General features: G+C 44.2%; 1 protein-coding gene across 1 annotated transcript in view; it reads right to left on the reverse strand.

Annotated features, from left to right (window-relative positions):
• Nucleotides 1-5,422: 5,422 nt before the first annotated feature.
• GNAI3 (G protein subunit alpha i3) overlaps nucleotides 5,423-26,446 on the reverse strand; it is a 32,411-nt gene continuing 11,387 nt past the window's right edge. Inside the window, exons 2-9 of the mRNA XM_036452588.2 lie at nucleotides 17,964-18,006; nucleotides 17,707-17,848; nucleotides 16,379-16,536; nucleotides 14,487-14,615; nucleotides 10,926-11,055; nucleotides 10,377-10,530; nucleotides 7,557-7,769; nucleotides 5,423-7,469 (exon numbers count right to left, since the gene is read on the reverse strand). Of these exons, the coding sequence (XP_036308481.1) occupies nucleotides 7,579-7,769; nucleotides 10,377-10,530; nucleotides 10,926-11,055; nucleotides 14,487-14,615; nucleotides 16,379-16,536; nucleotides 17,707-17,848; nucleotides 17,964-18,006 (947 nt within the window). The 3' untranslated portion in view covers nucleotides 5,423-7,469; nucleotides 7,557-7,578. The remainder of the gene's footprint in view (nucleotides 7,470-7,556; nucleotides 7,770-10,376; nucleotides 10,531-10,925; nucleotides 11,056-14,486; nucleotides 14,616-16,378; nucleotides 16,537-17,706; nucleotides 17,849-17,963; nucleotides 18,007-26,446) is intronic.

The raw sequence follows: 26,446 nt of genomic DNA on the forward strand, positions 1-26,446 counted from the left end.
GACCGGACGGTCTTGCACATTCTTTTCAGGGCAGGGTGGCCGGCGCGGCCAGGAGCCAGGAGCCCCCGGTCCGGTGCTGGTTCTGCAACTTACAAAACGTACACATTTCATTTCTCATGGGCCCCTCACCGGCAAAGCGAAGGTGACTTCTCTACTACCTCCCAGGGCTGTTCTGATGATCACAAACACAACTGCAGGGAAGGCACAGAGAGAAATCCTATGTAAATGCTGCCATTTATGAAAATCAATACCAGGTTTTGTGATGAACTATCCCAAACAAAATGGCAAAAATCAATGAAAAACAAAACCTTGATAAACCTACCACCCCTTTTTACTAACAGAGGTCTATGTGTCTTCGCTCAGACACCCAGGTCACCGACTAGAGGTGAGTTAGTTCCGAAGGCACATAGGGAATAACCACCATTTTATTAAGCAGACTGCCCCGCTGGCCCCACAGACCGAGTCTCCTTTATGTTAGGTAACTGTTTCTAAGTAAGTGTGGAGGGTCCGCAGCACAGTCCCACTGGGAATGAGAGATCTTACTGCTGCTCCTCCTCCACCATAGATTCTAGAACAAGTGAGCAGTCCCAAGATTCTCATTTCAACTGCTATTTGCTTCAGAACAGAAAAGCCAGCGGATCTTGCTTTAGGCAATAAACATCTTTGCAGCTGGGTGGGCCCATGCAAAAAACATCTTCCCAAACAGACCAACAAGCACGTGATCCCTCTGACCGTGATCCCTCTGACCGCCTTTGAGGGGAAACAAGCTTGCTTTTATCTTGACAGGAGGCGGTGCAGGATGGATTTAGCATTTTTACAACTACCAGCAAGGAAGGCTCTTGGCAGCAAGATTTAGTCTCTGGAAGAACGTGTCGATTAAAATGAAAACACACTCTCTGCCAGAAGCTCACATTCGCACGCAGGCTGCTACTAGCAATGTTGATACTAGAGAGCCATATGAGCCCGAAACACACTGAAGGAGACACTTGAAGCTGTTAAAATTGGATTCATTCAAGAGTCCTTGAAAAGAAGCCAACTTGGGAGAATTAAGGAAAAATACCCTGCCTACTGCTACGTAAAAAACGTAAGCCAAAGCCTGGCCAGTGTGGCTCAGTGGCTGAGCGTCCATCTGTGAACCAGGAGGTCAGGGCACATGCCCACGCTGCAGGCAGGCTCGATCCCCAATGTGGGGCAAGCAGGAGGCAGCCGATCAATGATTCCCTCTCATCATTGATGTTTTTCTCTTTCTCTCTCCCCCGAATAAGTATTTTTTTAAAAACAAACCAAAATTCAAGCCAAAGAAAAAAATCTGGGTATCCAACAGCTGTTCATGGAGTTTTCTAAATGGCTTGCTCCAACCATGACTTACCTGTTTTAATCCCACATACAGGGGTTCTGAGGTTCTCGTTGTTTGTGGTTTTTTGGGTTTTGTATTTTTTGTACTAGAGGCCCTATGCATGAAATTTGTGCAAGAGGCCCTGGCAGCCTGATGGCCCCGCCCACTGGTCATTCCGCTATCCAGTCTAATTAGCATATTAGCTCTTTATTATATGAGATATGGATCCCTCTGGGCCCTTCTCAGAATATTTAAAAGGCATTAAGTTCCGAGGTTTACAAAGGAAACCAGCACACAGACAGAGTTCTATCTTTGCAGCTCTGAAGCACCAGGTTAGAATCCTCGCTACAGCTATGACCTGTCTACACAGGCCTCCAAAGTAAATTTATCCCATTTAATCCATCTTCAGATAGGGAGGACACACTTCCCCCCGATCATAGCACATTGTTGACTTTTTTTTTTTTTTTTTAAAGATTTTTACTGATTTTTTGAGAGAATGAGAGAAACATTGATGTGAAAGCAAAACATCAATCAGCATGCTCCCCCGACTAGGGACTGAGCCTGCAACCCTGGCACGTATCCTGACCAAGAATCAAACTGACAACTTTTTGGTGCCTTTTGGTCATGAAAAAGCAAGCAATGAAGTGAACAAAAAATAAAGCAAAGGCTTTTCACTGAGCATCAACCTACAAACAAGGAGGTCACGGTTCAATTCCCAGACAGGGCTCATGCCTGGTGTGTGCAGGAGGGAGCCAATCAATGATTCTCTCTCATCATTGATGTTTCTCTCTTCCTCTCCCTTCATCTCTGAAATCAATAAAAATGTATTTATAAAATAACACAGAAAATAAAGACCTTTCACCTGTTCACATACACTTGAACTTCCCTTCAGGTCTTTTAACACACATGTGTCAAACACAAGGCCCGCGGGCCAAATCCGTCCCGCCAGGCCTTGCAATGTGGCCCGCACCGCGCTGTCATCACTGCACTCCGCTGCGTTTCCATCACAATGACAGTCTATGACTGTTCAGTAAGCCATTCGGCCCGCGATTTAGGCTGGATTTTAGATTTTGGCCCCTTCTCTGATTGAGTTTGACACCCCTACTTTAACATGAAGACGGGACACTGAGATGCTGAGAAAAGAAAAGCCGTCACAAAGGCTCTGCAGTGTAATCTTGGGAGCCACGAGTATTTACAAAGCACCTTTAAATGTTATTTCTATTTGATGAGAACCATGGAGCATCATAGTTGGAAGATATAACTCAGCCCACTGTTAACAGAATAGGTATGTGAGACGGAAAGATTTCATAGCTGGATGGGAATGGGGGAAAAACCCAGCACACTGGACAACTCTCCAGGTCCTAAGATCCTGGGGCCTCAGGACCTTCATCCCACATGAGCAAGAACAAACAATTAGAACAGGTAATTTCTTGTGATTTGTTACATCTCCTGGGGGAATCTCTCATGCATGGAATATGGGCATACGATGGAGGATAACAGAGGTTAGGAGATAGAAAAATCCAGTTGTACAAAATTTATTGAATATTCCAGCTCTCAAACCTCACAGCTTAGTGAATGCTCGTACAGAGACGGTGTGTCCCAGCTAATTATGGTATGATGGCTGCCACCTTGTTGGTTCCCACTGGACTTCAGGCAAACATCAGCCTCGGGCACACGGCGCCTTTCCTGCTGGCCTCCTCCATCACTCCCCTCACCCGCCCTGGCCCAGGCCCCTCCAGGACTCCCACTGCAGCTTAGGCTGGCTGTGCTCTCCATCCAGGAACGGTGAAGGCTCATGGCAGTGCATTCACAGTTAGCTCTGCCACAGGTCTTATTGTTAGTGTGTATGTGAATCTTTCCATTTCCAACGCATAAATAAATGCAGTGAAGGAAATGCTTGGAAGTCCTGGGTTCTTGTTTTGTCTTCATTTTGTATAAAAACTAGCTCCTGTAAATCATGGACAAAAAGTGCTTCTTACTGGCAAATGCAAAGCAGCCCAGCCGAGGAACGTCCACATCTGAATCGCGGATCTCATCTCTGCGCCTGTGTACGTTCCTGTCACTGTATTCCTGAGAGGACAGGCCAGACCCAGCCTGAACCAGGACCGGGAAGACACTGCCCTGGCTTGTTCAGAAGCACGTGCTCCTCAGCAGAAGGAACTCATAGAAGGTTAAGAGAAAACTGCAGGTTTATGTGTGTGTGTGTGTGTGGGGGGGGGGGGGAGAGTGGGGAGGGGCAGATTAAAATCTAAACAAAGGAGCCCGGACAGAGATCCTGACCATTTCGGAAGGCATTCTTCAGGGCCTCGTGTCTTTTACTTCCCAATGGCTGATGGACAGCAAGATCAACTCCAACGGGAGGCCTCAAAGCAGCTGGTTTTCTCTTGTGCTTGGGTGGCCACAAAGCCACGCAGAGAGCTGTGGCCAGTCCGAAGTCACTTCTCTCACTTTACTGGGAAGCCTTGAGAAGAATACTGGGAAAGTGAGACAACTTGGTTGGTAAAGTCAGTATCACAACCAGCCGGGTGTGGTTCGGTGGTTGATGTCCACCCTGGAACCATGAGGTCATAGTTTGAATCTGGTCAGGGCACATGCCCGGGTTAGCTTGATCCATATTAGGGGACGTGCAAGAGGCAGCTGATCGATGTTGTTTCTCTCTTATAGGTATTTCTGTCTTTCCGTTCCTCTCCCTTCCTCTCTCTCTAAAAGTCAATAAAACATTTAAAAAAAAACCCAAAAACAAAACAAAAACCACACTAAGTCTTATCAGTATCACATCTAAAAGGTTTTGCAAGTGATAGGGAAGGGAATAAGTGCTGTTTTAGGTTTTATAAGTGAGTAGAGGACTGAGTTTTTGAACATTTGGGAGGGAAAAATCACTCAAAGGCAGGGTTTAACTGGAATGAGACTACCTTTGGCTTCTCTGTAACTGCAGACAGCAAGAGCTCTGCAATAGGAAACTCCAGAATTAAGCTAAGCAAATAGATAAACAGATGGAGTCCTCAGCCAGGTCAGGCCAACAATGCCCACAGAACGTCACTACCCCAAAAGGAGAACAATGACCAGGATGTACACAATGAAGGTGAGCAAAAGAACTGGAAGAACCAGCAATTATTTTTAAATACTCTAAAATACGCATATCATAAAACCAATAGGAAGAAAAAGTAAACAAGAGAACAGTTTTTAAAAATGTGGTCCATCTATTCGTAGAAGGCAGCACTTTATAAAAATCCATCAGTGGAAATAAAATGATACACTGAACTAGACTTAGAAATCTGTCCAAAATAAAAATGGCATCACAAAGTCCACTCACGAAAAACTGCGAATGTCTTTGGGATTTTCATGCCAGGAGGTAAAATCTGTTGCAAGGCTGAATGAAAAAGGTAGGGGAGACTGGCCAGGAAGCAGATGCTTCCTCTTTATATAGAGTCCAGTGGGCGGCAATCCCACAGCCCAAGGTTTAACAGATGAGGAAGATATGGCTGTCAACAAGCAGCAGCTACAATTGCAGTCCTTCCTGCTCAGGTCTATTACATACTGTTCTTTATTTATTACAATTTAATGTTCTTAAATGTGCTGATTTCTTGGATGGTCCACAGCCTGGCCACCTGAATTCTGAAACATGATCCACCACAAATCGCTAGCATTCTTCACAGCCAGACACAGCAGCTTTTTGTTTCTTTAATTACACATATCAAATCTTTTCTCCAAGCTAGCAGATAGTAAGTTTCATCCCCACATTCTAGCTGTAAGGAAGAATCTTGTATTTCAAGATACGATAGCGATCTGCAAGCCTGATGAACAGAATAACCCTGTTAAAGATGGATTGCTAGCCCGCTGGCCACGAGTCAATCTGAGATGGGTCCAGTGTTCTGGACTTAAGGCATATTTGAAAACCACCGACTTCAACTGTGTTCCTGTGTCCACCGAGGAGTGTGCCTTCAGGTAAGTTATTGGGGATGGGGGAGGGGGTGGGGTTGACCTTCATGAAAACACAGAACAAGTGTAAATGGTGTGAGAGGCAGAAAAGTGGAGAACTACTGTTTGTCACTAACAGAAGGACTAAAAATGAACACAGACATATTAAAATGAAAATACAAAATGCATTTCAAAGTAAAATTAACTTTTTGGGGTTATCTGTTATGGGCTATCAACAACACCATCCCACCAGCCCAGACTATAGAAATACTACAGTTAACACAACAGTGGAGCAATTCTCATTTCCAGGTGATTCTATTTACAAAATACAATAAGGGAAAGATATTCAAGACAAACAAGAACTATCATCCCTATTTACATTGTGGGAATTAGTCAATCATTCATTAAAGCTGGTAATTTTCTTTCTTTTAGGTCCAGTTTTCACAACCCTAAAATAAAATCATTAGATAATGAGGTACACCATCTGCATAGTAATACTTTTCCAAAAAAGAATAAGAAAGGAAAAAAAAAACCTACCAATAAAGGCACTGAACTACTGTGGCTTACTTCTGGAACCAGTTTCAATGACCACCAAACATTTTTTTTTCTTTTTAAACTAGTGAGAGGTCACATCAAAAGATGAAACAGAATCCAATCCTGTAAGATTGGACCCCAAAAGGCACTGCTTAAACCAGTGATATGGACTGCTCAAAATGCTTTCTCTTCATCTGCCTTCCACAATGGACCGTTTACTACTTAATGACATTTGCTGGACGTTGTACAAAAGGACCTGTAGGCAGAGTCCAGCTCCCCACACAACCAGAATGTCAATCTGGGAAAGGGACTGTGACGCCAGTCATTTACACAGATGGGACATAAGACCCTCAGGCTGGCCAAGACTCAACAACACAATTCCACCAAAAGGCTAGCCTCCAGGGAGCCTTCTTTCCTAAACCCACTCTCAGACAAAGGCCAAAGCACACTCAGCAGGGGCAAAAAGAATCCACTTCCAGAAAGGACTAGTTACAAACAGGAACAAACCTGGACTCTTTACTCATTTTAATACTGCTGCCACTATAACGGATTAAAATCTGTACACACAACGTGGAAAAAGGCCCCCAAATGCAATGGTTTCGGCAAAAGAAAGTCCTGACTAAGGGTTATTACAATTAACATTGCTACAATAAAAACAATGGCAAACGGCTTTGGCACCACGTTTACAAAGTAAAAGCATGCACTGTTAATACACTTCAGATGTTTCCCAACCAAAAAAAGGCCACAGGAGATGAAAAACAAGGGGCATCGTTTATAAAACTCCCTCTGACTGAGACAGACAAGCAAGGATCAGACGGTCAATTTAGTAGGGACGTAGCAGCAAAGTCACTGGTTCTGTTTAAAATTTAGCAATTAAAAAAAAAAAAAGATAAAATTTAGCAATTTGCATTTGATTGGCAGCTGCCCTGGGTATGTCTGTATCCAAGAAGTTGACTTTATCATACTATAGAAGCATTTATTTAATAATTTGGTAATCAGCATAAACCCGGTTAACCCTCAACCCTAAGCTTAAAAAAAAAAAGAGCGCTAGACAGAAATCTCCACTGTAATTACCATTTAGAAATCACTATGGTATTTCTAATAGAATAGTAACACACGTTTCATCCAAAAAAAGCCGTAATTATAGTCCCAATAACTGAAGAATTACACAAGTACAGAAATATTATATTCTGACCATACCAAGAGTTAAAAAACAAAGAGTTCCTACTAAGAGGAATATTTTCAAGATGATCTGCTCATATCTTGTGCATAGTTAAGACTGTGTGTGTTTTAATAAAGATTCTTTTGCAAACAAAGAAATAAAACTGTGTATTCTTGATGGGAAAAAAGAAAATCACCTTAAAAAATAAACTACTGATGGTCTGTTAACAAGGAAAAAAAGAAGCTACATATTGAAGTTCTGGAATGCAGCACCTCAGCTTCACATCTGCCCTAACGTTTGAGATTTTGAAATCCACGTGATGTCTTGATTCATACTTTACGGCTGTCCAATTCCACGTTTGACTTGAGCAGTCAATAAGAGTCCCGAATACAGAAGATTGTGCTAGAGAGCGCTAGAGTCTGCATGCTGCCGCCATCCCTGGTCCCGGTCATGGTCATGCTCGCTGCTGCGCAATGAGGCAGCAGGAGAGGTCTGGTCTCAACACCCCACATGTGGTCACTAGAAGGGAAGAACATTCTTCGTCAGAGAACGTGCACCGTTCGAGAGACGCGGCTGCCATGCTGGTGACCACAGCCCCCGTGTTACCTTTGGTTCCCGGCCCCGCGCTTCAGTACAGCCCACACTCCTTCAGGTTGTGCTTGATGATAACATCCGTGACAGCGTCGAAAACGAACTGCACGTTCTTGGTGTCGGTGGCACAGGTGAAGTGGGTGTAGATCTCCTTGGTGTCCTTCCTTCTGTTCAGGTCTTCAAACTGGCACTGGATGTAAGCGGCTGCCTCCTCGTATGTGTTGGAACCTGAGGCAGACACACACATCCTCAATTCACAATAAACACCTGCCTCATCCGTTACCGCCAAAGAGAGGGCACGGGGGCCAATGGGATACAGACACGTTTCTCTATTTCTCTCTCATCATTAGTAGGTTTTTCTTCAGAGCGGACTCATATCATTATAAACTGGACAAAATCATCACACACCAAGATTCAGAAAAACAAACTTGAAGTTTCTCTTTCCCCTTTCACTTAGACCTCTTGGCTAAAAATCCCTACAAAGTATAAAAGGAAACTAGGCGAGTAGGAGCATACATTTCTAGAAGAACACAATTGTTTAGAAGGTCACAAAGCCCGTCCTCCTTGAAGAGATGTGAAATAATTTCAAAGGGTAAGTCACACTTCTTTTCAAAGTCATTCCAGTGTTACGGGGGCTTGGCCTCAGAGCCTTGATGCAATAATTTAAAGAACCAAAGGTACACTAACAGATGCAAAGGGAAAGGGCCCTGAATTATACACCTTTAAGTAGTCAATTTTATGGTATGTGAATTATACCTCAATAATGGTGTAATTTTTTTAAGGTGGGGGTGGGGGAGGGAGGACCAAACCCCATTGTCAATATTTGTAATCGACACCCTTCATCACCTGCTTCCTCACCATCTGTCTACCTGTGAGCCTGTAGAGCAGCCTCGAAACTGGCTACAGAGCCAGGAAAAGGCAACAGACAACAGAAAACGGATTCCTGCGAACCAGAGGCTGCTGCCAGTGACATCAAGCAAAACAAGAAACACCAGCACCGAGCACATAACACGAAATAGTAGCTAAAGGGTGCTATGCCAACAGAACGTCTAAAGAACCGAAGGAAGATAGCTTGGTAGGGGCTTGAAATGGTTTCCCACCGATTTGCGGGAATTGTGTAATTCAAAGGCAATAGAGGACTGAAAAACATGTCTGTCTGTAGGAACAGATATTGATATTTGGGAAATCAGGACTGGGAATCCCTCAGAAGGACCCAGTAAACAGAAAACAGACTTGGAAGTTTACACACACACACACACACACACACACACACACACACACATACACACACACAGTGGTGACATACAGGGCTTTTGCTATGTGTAAAGAAACCTACTGATGGAACATTAATGTCAATCCTTTTACTTGTCTTAAAGATTTCCAGCCGGCGTGGCTCAGTGGTTGAACGCCAACCTATGAACCAGGAGGTGACGGTTCAATTCCCACCCAGTCAGGGCACATGCCTGGGTTGTAGGCTCGATCCCCAGCAGGGGGGTGCGGGAGGCAGCCATCAATGATTCTCTCTCATTGATGTTTCTATCCCTCTCTCTCTCCCTTCCTCTCTGAAATCAATAAAAAATATACAGTAAAAAACTTTAAGAAAGATTCCCCTCCACACCTCCTACTTTCTGTATAGACTCACCCAGCTCTCACCCCCCACCTCCCTCTGAGCAGAGGACCCCATTTCCAATTTCCCCGAGAAACAGGCCACAGGGCTTCAACTGTAACCTTAACCTTCTAGCTCAGCAGCTTGCTTAGTTTCTGCTACCTGCACTTACTTTTGTACCTTTGGTCTTAGAGATGTCTTCTCCCTGGTTCCAAACTCAACTGCTCTACCTAAACTCCTTTTATAAAGCTGAGGTAAGCTTCACCTAGCATCTAACAAACCACTTCAAAGCGCCCCATACAGTGGCATTTCCTGCATTCACGATGTTAGGCAACCAGCACCTCTCTCTATAGTTTCAAAACTTGTTAAACCCAGAAAAACACCCCATCCCCCACCATCTCCTGATAACCACCAACCATCTGCTTTCTGTCTCCATGATGTGCCATTTGGATGGACCAGATAAAAGAAATCACACAATGTGACCTTTTGTATTTGGCTGCTTTCATCTAGCATGTTTATGGAGCGCATCCGAGCTGTAGCAGCCACCAGTACTTCGTTCCTTTTTATGGCTGAATAATGCTCCATGGACATGCCATTCTTTGTTCATCCACTCACCCTATCTAGGCTCCTTAATGTTTTTTACTGATTTTAGAGACAGAGGAAGGATATGTTTTCTATTGATTTTAGAGGAAGGGAGAGATAGGGAGGGTGGGAGAGAAAAAGGAAGAGAGAGAAAGAGAGAGAGAGAGAGAGAGAGAGAGAGAGAGAGAGAGAGAGAGAGAGAGAGAGAGAGAGACACTCTAGTGTCATTTCCTCGAGAAGAAGACTGTACTGACCCATTGAAGTAACCACTGCTTCAGTTCTTCTATTCATCAACCTTTTATACTACAAAATTTTTCACGTGGCAAATTTTTCACGTATCTCTTGCTACAACTACTGTCAGTTTCTTGAGTGCAAAGACTGCACCTTATCCCTGCACTTCCATGAACATATTTATGCCAAATTTTGATTTTTATCTTTCTCTATATCCCTCAAAAAATGAGAACAGAAAGATAAAACAAACTGTGTCTGGAACAGCACGCCAGACTCAAGGGGTCTAATCACATTCCCACGTTGACTCCCGGCCAGCACCCCCGAGGACAGCAGGCCTGTTCCACACAGAAGGCAGCTGGAGGACGTCACTGAGTGCTGGTCTCAGTGGGTGCTTCCAACGAAATCTTCCATCTTACCCGTGTATTCCGGATAGCAGATGGTTAATGGACTCCTCTTTATTTTTTCCTCGAAAAGATCTTTCTTGTTGAGGAAGAGAATGATTGACGTGTCTGTAAACCATTTGTTGTTACAAATGCTGTCAAAGAGTTTCATGCTTTCATGCATTCGGTTCTGAAAAAGAAATAAAGGATGATAGGTCAGTCACAAAAAGTTAAGAACAACAAGTTTTAAAAGCACAGAAGGGCACCATGGAATTAAGTCAGACACTGAGAACAAAGTCTGGGCCAGTCCTCATTTTTGTAATTCTTGGAAGATGAGGAGGTGGGAGAAGGACTGGCTGATAAGGACTTAATCCTGCCCACACACTCAACCTGTTGCCATGCTCATATTTCTTAAGAGTCAATAGGGCATGAATGGGTATTTTGAAAATCTGATTTCCCTGACGAGGAAAAAAGTTTGGGACTTAAGTTTTGATTCAATGAGCACATGGATGACCCAGTCTTCCTAAAAGCTAGTTTCCGTTTCTGGGATGCACAAGACAGGCTTTTCCAGAGGCTCCAACATACCATCTCCTCATCCTCAGCCAGAACGAGGTCATAGTCACTGAGGGCCACACAGAAGATGATGGCCGTCACTCCTTCAAAACAGTGAATCCACTTTTTCCGTTCTGATCTTTGGCCACCGACATCAAACATCCTGAGGAGGGGGAAGCACAGGTTCAGCGAGATCAGCCCCCTCCCTCCCCCCCAACCAAACAGAAATGGTGAGGGACTTCCCATCCCTGCATATTCCACACTCATTTGTGAGGGGAAAACAGACAAAGGATCAGATAAAGTATAGTCAAAATAATTATCTGTGGTTAAAAGTAAAACAAAGCATGAGAAAATAAATCTCTGCAAAAATCAAAAGTCTCATTTCAGAGATAGTTGAGCCTCCTCTCTATCAGCTTGTATCAGATGTGCCAAGCCAGAGTAAGCACTGAAATGAAAGGAAGGAGAGGAAAAAGGACAGGGAAAATAGAGCTGAATAATACACCTTAAGATAATAACAATACCTAATATTTACTGAGTATTTATCATGATGCCAGACACTATCCTAAACATTTTAAGTGCATTAACTGACTTAACCCTCATAGCACTCCTGACTCCTGTAAGTATCCCCATTTTACAGATGAAGAAATTGAGGCACAGATGTGTTAACTGATTTGCCCAAGGACACACAACTGACAAATGGGGACTGAGGCTCTGAACCCAGGCACTCTGACCCCAGCACCCAGGCTCTTACCCACAAACCACTGCACCTCTCAAACGGTTTACCTCTTTTGAGAATGTAACAACATATAAATCCCCAACCTGCATTCTCTTCCATAACCTCTCCCTTTCTTTCTTTCTTTTTTTTTTTTTTTTAAATTAGGTATAATTAAGATAAGTTTTTCTTAAAGAAAAATATTTTAGAGATTAATTATGGAAAAAAGAAAATTATGTTTTTTGGTAGGATCTTAACAAGTCAGTATCTAAAAACAAAACCAATGTTTCTCAACCCCCAGTCTCATGTGAACCTAATAAATACTAACAAAGCCTCAATGCTCGCACACTTCACGCTCCATCCGATGGGTTTGAGGCCACTGCTCCCTTCTGGGGCTCACTTGATATCCCGAGGCCCCTGCTGAACTTCTGTCAGCAACGTCCTCAGCCACCTCCTCAGCACAAGAAGCACCTGCACAGCTGGGTCTCAGCTGGCACTAGGGCAGAGGAGGTAGGCATAGACATGGTGAGACATCCTGAAGATGTATGTTTGGTGATGGCGACAAAATGTTTAAAGGTTAAAACTCTGCCAAGCTGGTTTAGTTACCAGATCTACAGTGGCTAGGGATCTAGTTCCAGAGATGTTTTTCCCCTGCAGAGATTGAATGGTCATTTTATCTCTTCACGACCAACTTTTTCTTCTGATTGACCTTACAGTGGGTTTTTCCCCCGATCTTTGGTCATGATACTTATGATGCAATCACAAGTTGGCTTTGATACAGGATCATACTATAGGCTTTAGGAACGCTGACATCATATATTTCACCGAGGATGTCTCTCAAGGGGAGACATCACTGGTACCCCAATAATTTCAGTTTACTCCTCCGTTTTCTTCTAAAAAGTTCATAAAACTAGTGGAACACTAGGATGCTCCCAACATGGACTTTTAGCACACATTAACATTTACAATATCATTCACTAACAGACGGACATTTTATAAACATTAACCTTGTAACTGAGAGGCACGTAAGCAATTACACAATGCCTTGCCTACGGATGTTCAATAAATGTGTGAATCAATGGGTAGTGGCTTTGCCCAGAGAGAAGAGGAAAAGGAAGAAGCGATAGTACTTCATAATAAGATAGCTACATGCCAACAACAAAGTGGGTGCAGCACCTTAATGAGGTCTGGCTATTGATCCTGGCATGCGAAGACCAGCAGGGTTTACTAACTAGAGATCAATCTATGCCAACATCAACAAGACAGTTTCCCACATTAAATAAAGGTCATGGCATTTAATTATAAATGGATTACTAATCTTATAGAACACAAAGGATATGTTTTATTTTTAAAAAAGGGAGGAAGAGGTAGAGAGACAGGGAGAGGGAGAGACAGAGAGGGAAGAAGGCGGAGGGAGTGGGGGGGAGGGGGACAGAGAGAAAGAGAGAGAGAGAAATATCAATCGGTTGCCTCCCATATGTGCCCTAACCTAACCAGGGATCAAACCTGCAACCTGGGAATCTCTTGATTGGGAATCGGACATGTGACCTCAGTGCACGACACTATGATCCAACCCAATGAGCAACACTGGCCAGGGCCTCTGCCACTCTTATTAAATAAGTTCACCATTCTAAAGAAATATACTCTTCTATAAATATTCAGCTGGACTGTTATTTCCAGGTTTCAAATCTGTTTAGGTATACTAAAATTTCAAGGCCTCAACTGGTATCCAATACCTAACTGTGTGTATTTCACAAATCCTCTAAATTATTTTTTTTTTTTCAGAGAAAAGAAAATAGAAGTTCTGAGCTAAAAGTTCCATTTGTATGCAACAATGCTCACTACTACATCCTGCATACAAGCATAGAGAGGTAGCTAAAAAGAACATCAGACATTGAAGGGAGAAAGTCTACTTCTAATCTCAAAGGTCACAAAAGCAGAAAACAGAAACCAAAGACAGTTCTAATATTTACAAAAGACCAGTTACACAGAGATGATCTGAAGTCTATTTTACAATTACTAATGCTGATAAGAAAATTCTTTGTATTGAAATACTAGAATTTTCTCCAAAACAACCACTGTTTATATGTTATCATACATCTCCAAATATCTTTATCCCCAGAAGTATTTCCCACTCTGCACTGTATTAAACTCAGCTGTGCGTACACTGTGCACAGATCAGCCCAAGAGTCCTGACTACGTCAGCTCCATTCCACTAAACTTAAAGGGATATGCAACCAGGAAGAAAGGACTGACACTAATGAGAAAAGCATTTCCATTTTAATGCCAAAATGGCCGAACAAAGCCACATAACCCGTCTCCTGCCCTTTTAGAATTATTGTTACCCTTCTAAACAATAAATACCTAATATTTTGGTGGTTCCAACAAAAAAGCAGCTGAAAATAGTAAAATTAAAAACAAAACACACTGCACCCAGTCAGTGTGGCTCAGTGGTTGAACACTGATCTATGACCAGGAGGTATTGGTTCGATTCCTGGTCAGGGTACATGCCCGGGTTGTGGGCTTGATCCTCAGTAGGGAGCATGTAGGAGGCAGCCAATCAATGATTCTCTCTCCTCATTGATGTTTCTATCTCTCTCTTTCTCTCCCTTCCTCTCTGAATCAAAAATAAAATAAAATAAAATACAGTGGTAGCCATATGATTACTTCTATTGACACCCAAGTTATAACTTCATTTTGATTTTAGTTCCTACAAAGGGACAGAAGTATTTATGCTACTTAGAGAAAAAGGAAATGCTTGGACTTCCTTCCATAGTTGAAACAGTCAAATACAGGCTGATGAATAGGGTAGAGCTACTGCCTAGAGCACCTTCCCCCTGACTGAGACTAACCAGAGAAAGACGTCTGTGTCGGCGACTTACTTGAAGTACAGGTCTTTGAAGGTGAAGTGCGTTTCCACAATGCCCGTGGTCTTCACTCTGGTCCGCAGGACGTCTTGCTGAGTTGGAATGTAGTTGGGTTGGGATATTCTTTCCAAATCATTTAGGTAACTAAATAAAATACACGTTTATTTTACCTGAGGAAGCCAACCATGTGCACAGCAAGCCAACAGACTAAATTAAGTTCCTGCCAAAAGTAGATCCTGAGCTAACGTGGCAGACAAAATCACATCTTCCCATCACAGAAATCAGAAAACGTGAGCCTAGCAGAGGACAGACAGAGTAGGTTCTATAAACACCACACAAAACTGATAGGACTTTAAAAAATAGTGTGTGGATTACTAAAAAGTGAACTATGCCCAATAAGAATGAGTATTTCCTGTTTTTATTTATGAAACTGAAAGTTGTGTGTGTTGCCAAAAACAAACTATAAATACCTCCAAAGAAATTTGTCATAAAATAATTAAAAGACTGATTCACAGCTAAATTAAAATTTTCACGATTTCAGGGTTTCTTAAAGATTTATGGCCACCCTAACTGGTTTGGCTCAGGGGACAGAGTGTTGGCCTGTTAACTGAAGGGTCCCAGGTTCAATTCCAGTCAAGGGTATGTGCCTTGGTTGTGGTAGGTGTGCAGGAGGCAGCTGATCAATGTTTCTCTCTCATCGATGTTTCTTAACTCTATTCCTCTCTGTAAAAAAAAATCAATTAAAAAAATATATATATTAAATAAAAATGTTTAAAAAATGTTAAAAAAAAAAAAAAAAAAGATTTATGGCCTGACATGAAGAACATGGTGGGTGTCAGCCATGGTGGGATGGTGGAGCAGGTGAGTGGGGGTGCCAGACCAAGTGGGGCGCGGGCACTGTCATCGGGACGAGCTGGAGGATTTAGAGATTACTGAATGTATGATGGAAGAAACAACTATAATCTAGCTTTGATGACTGCAGGGAGAATTATTTAAACTACCAATAGCTGCAATTGAAAAATATTTTAAAAAGTTGGGCAAGAATCTTGAAATAGTTCACAGGTCAAATTTTCACTTAAAGAGTAAGTTTTTCAAATATCATTTAATTTTTTCTATAACAACTTAAGTTGGAATGAGAATGTGGAAAGTAAGAAAATTAATACTGGAGGAAATACCTTAATGTTTAAAAGTGTCTTCATTTAGTAAAGAAATGACTACAAGTAACAAGAACTCACCAAGCCCCAAAATGCATGTTAAAAAACAACATTCTGAATATAGGTATTATAAGTAAAAATGGGAAAGAAGCAAAACAGGATAGCACATTTTAGCTTAGAAGTTTTTTTTTTTTTAAACATTTTTAAAATTCATTATAAATTTCCTAAAAGCACGTAAACCAAGAGAATTTCCTTGACAAACAGATGCTTCAATTTCGTTCCAAGACTCAACGTATCCTTCTATATAAAGTCTGCCATAGCATTATCTGGCAAAGACTTCTCAGTGCTGACTCGTCCCCGGGAAATCCGTAGAGCAACCCTGCCACAGGGGCGGAGGCGCAGAAAGGGAATCACAACCCCGAACTCCCTCGCTGGCTGGCTGGCAAAGGATGCAGAGCCCTGGTGCGCAGAGGGCTTCCCAGCTGGGAGAACCAGGGGCCAGCTGCCGATGTCTCACCACTTTCACCTGCTGATTACCAGCTACCACAGAGCTCCTTTTGTGGTGCCAAGTCTCCCACTCGCATTGCAAGAGGAAACGGTTTTCTCCAAGTCATACAAAATGGCCGAGGGCTCCAGCTAAACGGAAACAACCTCTCGGAGGACTCCACAGACTTCGAGAGTGTCTGCCACGTCACCGCTTCCTAAGGATGGCAATGAGCTGGGCTATCTTCTGTGACGGAGGGAATGACTTACTATGAGGCAGAATCGTTGAGCTGGTACTCCCTGGATCTGCAGAAGCAAGCCTGCACGCCACCATCTCGCCATAGCCGTCTAATCACTCCTGCCAGCTCCGGGGTCATGACTCCTTCCTCAGCACTGCCAGCTAAGACAAATAACTGCCGGGCGTCATCCTGCAGAGACACAGAGGGTTCTCCAGTTCTTACAGACGTGGCAAGAGTCTCTTTTACACACACACACACACACACACACACACACACACACACACACGGGCATTATGTTGTATTATTTCTAAAGAGGCGTTGAGTCTCACCCCATCTCCACTACAGTCAGAAGTGCAGAGGAATGGTTTCACACCCATACTCCTACCCACCCCTTCTCCACAGACCACCATCCCCTGCAAAGTTCTCTTCTGATTGGCCTACTCATCTCCATCCTGGTTACTCATACATTTTGGCAGGAAAAAAACTGGCCTGTGAGACAGGCACATGTAACTCATTTGCATTCTGTTCAAGGAAGCCTCCAGTAAAAATAGAAACGAAGACGAGCACATAAGAGGTAAAGTCTGCACACGTCCGAGGAAGTAAAACCAGTTTAAGGAGAAAGTGTTCTCTTCTTTCCCCTTCAGGTCAGACAGGAGCAGGAGGCATTTGGGAAGTCTGGAAGCCTCGTTGGAGAAACAACGGACCAATCTTGCTTCCTCACTATAGACCTTTTTGCTAAAGGTCCATACAGAGGCCCCTCTGCGATGAACTTCATACCTTCATCCTAAACAGCCATGAAAACAACCTGCCCAGCTCTCTTCTCTCCCGTTCCCTCTCTAACCAGCCATAACTAACTAGAAGGATAACAGAGGAGCTATAAATATCAATTCTTACACGTAAAAGAGAAACTTGGATTCTATAGTTCAGTGGAGTACAGGGCCACAGTGTTCTTGAACACTGAAAACTGCCTCGAAAATGTGGACGTGGTGCTCAGTCCTTACCCAGTGTATTCTGGGAGAGCGCTATCTGCCTAAGTCTCTGCACCTCAGAACGCCGAGCTACATGTCCTGGCTCCTTTACATCAGATCAACTTGCTGTCCTTTGCTACTGTAAGGCATAAACAGAGCTGGAAAGGAAGTGGATGGGAGTTATCCCAGAACCTCTACTGTACCCCACTTCCTAAAGGCCTGGCAAGCGAATACCTCCCAGGCAGATTGCTGACGCGTCTCAAATGAGCACACAGTCCTTTGCCACATCAGACCTTGTTGCTTAAATTCATTTCCCTAAAACGCGAAGCAAATTTTGCTTAACTGCATCTACTGAAAGAGAGCAAGTGGAGAGGGAACGAGAGGCACTTACGGCTCTGGCTGCTTCCCCAAAGTCAATCTTTAGCCGTCCCATGGCTCGGATGATGGCAATAATGGACTGTATCGTGTTGCTATAGACAACTACTTTATACTGTTTACATTCTTCCTCCGAGTAGCCGTCCTCATGAATGATTCTTGGAAAAGAAGAAAACCACAAATCATTACGATGGACCCAGTATGAGAAGACCCTGTGAACTCGCACGCACGATGAGGAAGTGCGGTCTTACAGAAGGCCGTGTCTCAACTTACTTCATCTGTTTCACAATGGTGCTTTTACCAGATTCGCCAGCGCCTGCAAGAAGGAAAAGCAAATGTTGAATTCATCTGGAACCAAACACAAAAGCATGAAATCAACAAGAGTAGCAATTCCAGATTAATGGAAAGCACAGGTCCCAGGAAGACTCTGGTGAGGCTCTCTAGCAGGAAAAAACCAGTGAGCTTCCCCATCAGTTTTTCATACTTTACATAACTCAGCCACCAAGTAAAACTCATGGACAGTGTCCCGGGCCTCCTGCACACCACCGTGAAAAGCAGGCATTCTCCAGGAGACAAGCCAGCACTTCTAGAAACTCTCTCTCTCCATGAAACAGGATGCACGCACTGAACACAGGCAAAAATGATTCATTGTTGGCCTAATGGTGTTGATTCCTCTGCCAACCCCAGGGACCTGAGGAATGTTCCAGGAGCCATCCTCTCGGCCATGGGACTAGAGTTCAAAATAGAAGCAGAGGAGGCACTGTCCCCAGCACTTTTTCCCTCTATATGCCACCCCCCCCAGTTCCCTCCTCATCCAGTGAGAACCATTTTAGTGACCACAAGTGTCAGGGGGGAGAGGGGGACCTGACCTCCTTGAGATTCATTCCACCTGCATTTCCCTGCCTGGCTAATTCATTTCCCACCCTCCAAGATGCCTGTTTAACATCACCCCTTTCAAACCTTACAAACCCCTTCCCACTTCCGACTCTTAGCTGATGATCCTGCCTCTCTTTTAACTGGAAAAAATTAAATAACTAAAAGATACAGGTACACATATTCCCATAACCAAATCCACCCATGTACGTGTACCTCCATGAATACTCTACCTTCATCAATGGATGAACTGTCTCTGCCAATGTCTGAGACTAATCTCCGCAACTGTGCACTTCTCCACCTCCCTGTACCTCAAGGTCTTGGCTGCTACAGTTAGCCCATGTCCCTCAATACCGAGGTTTCTCTTCCTACTGGGCCACTCTCTTCAGTATACAAAGTTACTCCATCATCTCCCATCTTAAAATCACCACATACCCCACCTCCTTCCTTCCGACTCGACGCATCTTCCTCTAGCTACCTCTCCATGTTTTCTTCCCTTTATACCCAACACTGAGTTGTCTATACTCACGTTCTCCAGTTCTGCCTCCCATTCTCTACTTGACCCACTCCAGGCAGGCGTTCATGCCCACTCCTCTACTGCAACCACTTCCCCAGGTCTCACAACTTCCATGTTGGCAAACCCAATGGCTAATTCTTGTTCCTCATCTTCTTCAATCTCTTACCTAGAACTTGTCCACAGCGATAACTTCTCCCCTTGAAATCTTCCTGGAGCCCACAGCCTCCTGTCTGAATCCTAAAGGTTATTATTTCCTCAGCCCTTTGCTCTATCTGCATTCATTCTCTAGGCTGTCTCATCTAACCTGATGGTTTTAAACAACCAGTCAAAGTGATAATAATAGTTAACATCTAGTGAGGACTGAGTGTCAGACACTTTGCTTGTATTAACCCAATGAGTACAACACCCTGTGTGGCAGATATTATCCCCAGATGAGGCACATACAGCAGAGAGATGTTAACTTGTCCACAATTACAGTCGGTAAGCAGCAGAGCTAAAAATGTGCACTCACACAGTTTGCTTCAAAGTTGTATACTGCCTCTATGCTAATGATTTCCAAATTAGATCTTTCATCTTGGCTTCTAACCTTGGCTCCAGACTCATATGGAAACTACCTACTGGCATCTCTCTCTCATTAGCTTTCTATTAGACATCGCAAACTCAAAATGCCCCAAACGGAGTCACTGCTCCCCCACCTTCCCACCAGAGCCCGCCCCGTCCCGTTTCCTCATCTCAGTAAATGACACCAGCACTGACTCAGCCGCTCAAGCTAAAAATGGAGGCATATAATTAACATACAGATGAAACGTGGGTGCCAGTACCAATATGTATATTAAATATTAGGCACATCTAACTTTTAAATAAATGAATCTCTAGTTCTAACAGGTTCTTCTTGCCCCACAATGGATCATGATGAGCGCACTGGACACCACAGGTGATTACTGCAAAGACTTCCTAAATGCTCCAGACCTTGCCTTTCCTATGGTCAGCGTTCCACTCGGTGGCAGGAATGAAATCTGTGAAATGCAAATCAGATCACGTCACAACTCCACCGCAGATTCTCCTCCACCTTCATTCTCCATTTTGTTCTCTCTGCTCTGGTCGGACAAGCTTTCTTGCTTTTCCTCCAACACACCAAACAGGTTCTCAGTGAGCCTGGTCCTGACTCATGGTCTGTGCCTTCACTATTCCCTCTGCCCGGAGTAAGTTTTTACAAAATCCTCCTCTTCCTTCAGAATGGCCTTCCCTGACTAACCTACCTAAAAAGCTCATCCCATTCGCCCTCTCCCCCTCACTCTGTCTTGTCTTCTCTTGAAGCACTGTCACTTCTTCACATTACAGACCTGTTCATTCCTGTCTTCTCCGCTAAAATATGAGCTCCACGATGGCTGATGCATCCCTGTATTCCCCGGGCCTAGAAATGGGCCTGACATAAACTGGATATGTAAATAAATACTGCAGAACAGATAAATGACGAATGTTTAATATGTATGATCCTTTACTAAACATTTCTCAACTCTATCAACCAAAAATGTTAGTGAAAATAAAATTCAAATAACTTAAAATTTTCAGACATCTACATTTCTACAGAATCAAATAGGATTTTTACCTGTGGCATTATCTCTGTTCTTATCACCTAATCACTTATCAGGGGTAGCACTAAAATAGTTAATATTCAGGTAGCACACAGAGAACTTTGTAAGGACACTGTTAGAAAGAAGTAATTTCTCCCTTGCGTATCTTAAAAAAACACACATAACCTAATGATTCCATTTCAATTCTGGGGAGGAAAATACAAAAGCACACCAGTTATATGTTGCCCTACCTCTATGCTTTTCCAAGGCTACCTGATAAAATGTCAGTTTGTCCTTCTATCATTATGACACACACACACACACACACACACACACGTATACATGTATGTATGTTTTTCACCCAAGCTTTTATTAGGTACCCAGTTCCGTCTCTTAAAAGAAGGCACCCCTTACTGACCACAGAACTGAGTAGGATTTGTTTCGGTGGGCGTTCCAGGGCATTTTATACAAATAAAGACTGATTTGCTTTCTACCAAAAGGCCTGGACCCATTTGGCTTCTGGATCACCCTGTAAAGTGCCACCAGCTTACCTTTCCTCCAAGTACGAAATCTAAGAGTCACCTGGATCTCACTCAGTCTTCTCTCCTTACATCAGGCTGTAACCAAATCTTCTTTCTCCTTACGCATTTCTCAGGTTAATCCTTTCTACTCCTCTCGCGTCTCAGCCTGACGCTGCACCTATTGTAATGCTGTAATTTTCTCAAACTTCTAGCTCAAAGCCCCCTTCCTTCTCATTCTTTCCAATACTGAAAAGAATGCACCAGTACTAAAAAGGCACCAGTTTCTCATAACTACCCAAACTCTAACATCTCCTGTAACCCTCTACTGGGGCCAGATTCTTCATTTTTACCTCAATCCTCTGCGCTCGGTTGCTGCAGTAGTGAGTCCTCCTCTAGTAGCACCCCACTCTTAGGTTTTCCCACATGCTTCCCAGGTCTCCTCTTCCCCGCCCCACACAGACATGGTGTTTGGAACTTGCTAATTTTATCTACATCCTTTTATCTACCTTCTTTCAAAATTCACCACAGATTTAAGGGGAGAGTCACCTGCCCATCTTCCATCTACCAGGGCAGGCATCATAGGATGGAAAGAATGGGAGTGCGATGCCAGAAGCCAGGGCGTGAAGAGAAGAACTGAAGATGACTCTGTAGCAGAAGGGATGGAACTGGGCAGGGGGAGGGTATATAGGAGAGCAAAGTCTGAAAAGTCCCAGAGACAGGAGAGAATGGGATCCGTTTGACTTAGAAGATTTATCTTCAAAAGATCATCTTATATCAGTAGGAAGAAAGGATGAGGGCTAGAGCTAAGGGATTTCTGAAAGAAAAAGGGCAGAAGGAGCTAAGTTATCTTCTAGATGGTCCCGCTCTCAATACAAAAAGCAAGGCAATCTGCAGCAAATAAAGGGGTAGAATTGATATAGAAAATCAGCTTAGAAACAATCAAACAGAACAAGAAGTGTGTGTACAGGTTAGCATAACCACCGACAGTTAATGAAAAATCACTTACAGCACGTACTCTATTCAGAACCATTGTAGTTACCTACATGCATTCTAAGTTTTGTTTTTAGAAGCTCCTGGAGAGGAGACACAGATCACATGCCCCACCCATTTCTTCCCATCACACTCACTACATTATGGGGCTGAAAGATAGGAGATGCTGATGATTTCTTTTTTAAAATATATTCTATTGAGGTTTTTACAGAGAGGAAGAGAGTGGGATAGAGAGTTAGAAACATCGATGAGAGAGAAATATTGATCAGCTGCCGCCTGCACACCCCCTACTGGGGATGTGCCTGCAACCAAGGTACATGCCCTTGACTGGAATTGAACCAGGACCCTTCAGTCCGCAGACTGACGCTCTATCCACTGAGCCAAACCGGTTAGGGCTGATTTCTTTCTTTGCTTTTTCTTTTTAAAATTAATCGTTAGTGCTTAAAGTATCACAGATGTCCCTTTCCCTCACCCATGACCCCCCTCTCCCCAATTCCATCTATCTTCTTATGGGATGATTTCTTTGCACAGTTTTTTTTAAGTCCAGAGAATTGCTAACATAAATAAATCATCATCACATAAATAAACATGTTCAGCTTACATACACACTGATTTTAAACCCCGAAAGAGGGCTGATCCTCGAAAAACAGTGTCACCTGACGCCTTCTCTTTCTTCCTCTTTCATTTTGACTAGAAGAAACATCACGCCAGTCCACAGAGGATGCATGCCTGCATTCTGCTCCTTTACTCTGCGTGCCCTCAGGGATGGGATTTATTCATCTCCTGAACGGTGCCTGACACACGACAGCACTCAGTGAATCCTAACCAGCCATCACTGTGAATGCTGTTCGCACTGTCAGAATACCACCAATTAACATTAGGGCCCAGAGAATGTAATTTAATAAAAACTCCCTGGACAATGGTGTTGGCTCAAAATCCCATAACAGCTGTTTCCCAACAGTCAAATCCTAGATGGAATGTGGATTAACACTCTTAAACAGCAACTTACAACCTAAAAACTACAGCAAACCATGTCAAAGCGTGAGTCATTTTCTCCACCCCGCCCAGAGGAACCACCACCACCAGAAAACCTCTCTTCCTTAAATAGACTTTCGGCTCTAGATACGCCTACCACACCTCTCACCCTGGCACCTCCCCAGCTTTTCCTTGTGTTTTGTCCTGGCACCACTGCCTCGTGTGCTGGTGGCGATTCCTGCGGCACCTGAAACATCTCAGTGTCCTTCCTTTTAATATGTTTCCATGGAGAAATCGTGAAGTGCCGAAAAGCCGGGGTCATAGCTGAGCGCTGCCCCTCTTCTGGGGGTCTGTGGTTAGGTCTGCTCAGGGCACTCTGTGTGGATGACCAGCCCGGGCCAGACCGAGAAGCTCTCCTGGTCCCTCTGCAGGCCCCGTCATCAGACAAGTGGGAACACCCGGCTAGAGCAGACTTCTGTACCACAGCAGGCTGAAAACTTGACCAGCAAATAAGTTTGATTTTTCTTTCTATCAATAACTTATCTTCACTTTCTTTTACAACTCAGGCACTGAGAAGTCTTTTTAGTAAGCGACACCATGGCATAATAAACTCTGGGAGAGCAGACTTCGGTCCTCGCTCTGCCGTGACTAACTGCAGGAACTTTGGCAGGCCACCTCCTCGCATGCCTGTCTCCTTACACATCAGCCAGAGGGCTGTGGCCCAGGTGCCTGGCTGCACCTTACACTGAGGTTCTAATGACTCGATAGAGCTAACGGCAGACTCAGTGTCTGGACCTGACACACGTAGCCTTGAAGTCAGACCATGGGTCACATCATCCTGTTCACCCACCCTTCACACAGTGACCATCTCTGTGATCAGCAGGTCTCCCAGCAGACACTCCTGATCAGGAAGGGACAGAGAACAGGAAGCATCAGGCAGAGCGGCACATGGAGGAAAGGGTGTCTGACAGCAAACCTCTATTCATGCTCAAGGGGCTCTGTAATTACTCAGACGGGCAGAATATTCAAGTTAGCTGTTCTTTAAAGAATGAATATCCTTAACTAAGGGTCACAGGGCCTCAGGCCGTGCTCACTCCAATCACAAGATGACTGACGGCTCCACTGATTCCTTCCTATTGTCAGGCCTAGAGCAGCTAATAGTGAAAATTCCGATTAAGGTGAAAATGACATTTCATTCAGAATGCTTTTCAAGGGAGCATTCTTAATACAAAAACCGGTCACTTCTTAATTCAGTAAAAGAAAAAGTTAGCAGAATTACAGGTGCGAAAGATGTCATGGAGCAAATAAAAATTGTTTCTCAGTCTTTTTCCCCACTCAAGCATTTCTTGTATGTGTCAAACACTGCTGAGCAGGGACTTCAACTACAGATAAGCTTAGGAACGTATGGTCTCATGGGAGAAGTCAGACACTGCTTTTCGTGTGAAATTAGCAAGTTTCCTTGTTCCACCCGGCCCGCTGTCCCTCTAACCTGCCCAGACTCTGCACATAAATCTCCTTGAAAACCCTCTTTAGTTCAAACGTCCCCTCTCTGCTGAAGCCCCGCCATCCTCTGCACATCGGTATCACTCCCACTCGGGGGCTGGTGTATGGTTCATGGCCTTTCCGTATCCGTCCCAGAGGTCAGTTTCCAAAATTAAGTTCCAAACTCGCCTTCCCAGCCGCCTCCCCGTACTGTGATCCCTGGCAGCCTGGCTCTTCTGAACCGCCTATCTCCCGCTCCCTCCTCTTCCTGAGCTGCGGCTGCTTTCTTGGCCTGGATGAAACGGCAATGGAACCCTCTGGGGCCCCCGGACACTCTCCCGCACTGTACTACTCCCGCGAGGGCACGCTGACCAGGCCCAGCCCGATCCTACAGGCTTGTGTCAAACTCTGTCACACTAATTATTTGGCCAAATGAATGTAATGAATTGGGGCTGTACTTGCTTAGGTCTCCAGCATCCTATGTTCAAAAGCTCTTACAAAGCACAGAGTAGTGCCTTCTTTTTGTGTGTCCCCACCCCGTATCTAGCCACAATCTAGGACAGGTAGGCACGTAACTGCGGACATGATGATGGCTTGAGTTTCCATGAGATTCGGTGGTTACCTAATCACATTTTGCAAATGCCAGTTGCAGTGGAGGAATTTTCAATGTGGGCAGTTAACAGAAACAGATTTCCATTCCTCTGCTATTTTTACTCAGTCCCACACCCATTCCTGGCTATGCCCTCACCTCTCACCCACAATTATACCTGACAATAAATTTGGACTCGCTCACAAACCTCTCCTCTTCCCCCATTTCCCTCCACACCTCACTCTGAGCCTGTCCCAGCTCCGTGCATCCACCATCCACTTCAGTGAAGCTGTTACGAATCTGTCCGTCCACCCCGCATCCCAACACCTAAGAGAGTGCATGAACCACATGAGCCCTCTTTAGTGTCTGTTCAGTGAGAGTGAATGAATGGATACTAAGGGTAAAAGATGGCAGTGAGTGTGACTGGGACGGAGGAAACACTCTCTCCTCTGAAAAGGTTTTTCTAGGAAGCAATTGCCAAAAAAGCTTCAAGTGCATATAAAACTTTCTGACAGAACTTGCCACGGCCTACACGATCTGGGCCATGCCCTCCGCGTGCCTGACAGGAGGCAAATACCTGCAGCAGGAGTCACCCAGGCCCGGCTGACAAAGGCCCTGCACCTGCTCGGCCTCTCTAGATGAGTAGGACCCCCTATCAGGCAAACTGAGGAAACTGTGCCAGGACGTGGAGAAACAGGAGTCCTGAACTACTGGTTGCAATGTGTGAGAAGCCCAGGCTGCCATCCTGGGGCCTTCATGCACATCCATGTCAGAGAGGGAAGGCCCGGGGAGCTGGCCTAGAGGAGAGCGAATAGACAGGTGCAGAGAGCCGTACAGATGCCATGAGAGGAGAGACAGAGATGGGGGGAGAGAATGGATGGGTCAAGGAGACAGAAGGCAGAGGAAGAGACAAGAAAGCTAAAAGAAGCCGAAAGAGGGAAGACGACAGCAGCCTGGCTGATGCCAGCGCTGCCTCAGTTCCCACAGCCCGGCTCTCCCGCTCTCCTGCTTTCCCGGAAAACCCCTCTCCCATCTAACAGCAGCTCCCGCCCAACTCTCTGAGCTGGCCTGAATCAGTTTTCTACTCTTTGTAAACAAAAGAAAATATAAAAATAAATAAAAACTAAATGGAAGTAACTTTAAGTTCATTAGAATCAATTACCTTTCTTTTTGGCCTTTAAGAAATCTTAAATTGGTTTGATTAAATACTGAATTCACGAAAGGGAATAACTGTG

Source organism: Pipistrellus kuhlii, unplaced genomic scaffold (genome assembly GCF_014108245.1).
Source record: "Pipistrellus kuhlii isolate mPipKuh1 unplaced genomic scaffold, mPipKuh1.p scaffold_m20_p_24, whole genome shotgun sequence".
NCBI classification, from domain to species: Eukaryota; Metazoa; Chordata; class Mammalia; order Chiroptera; family Vespertilionidae; genus Pipistrellus; species Pipistrellus kuhlii.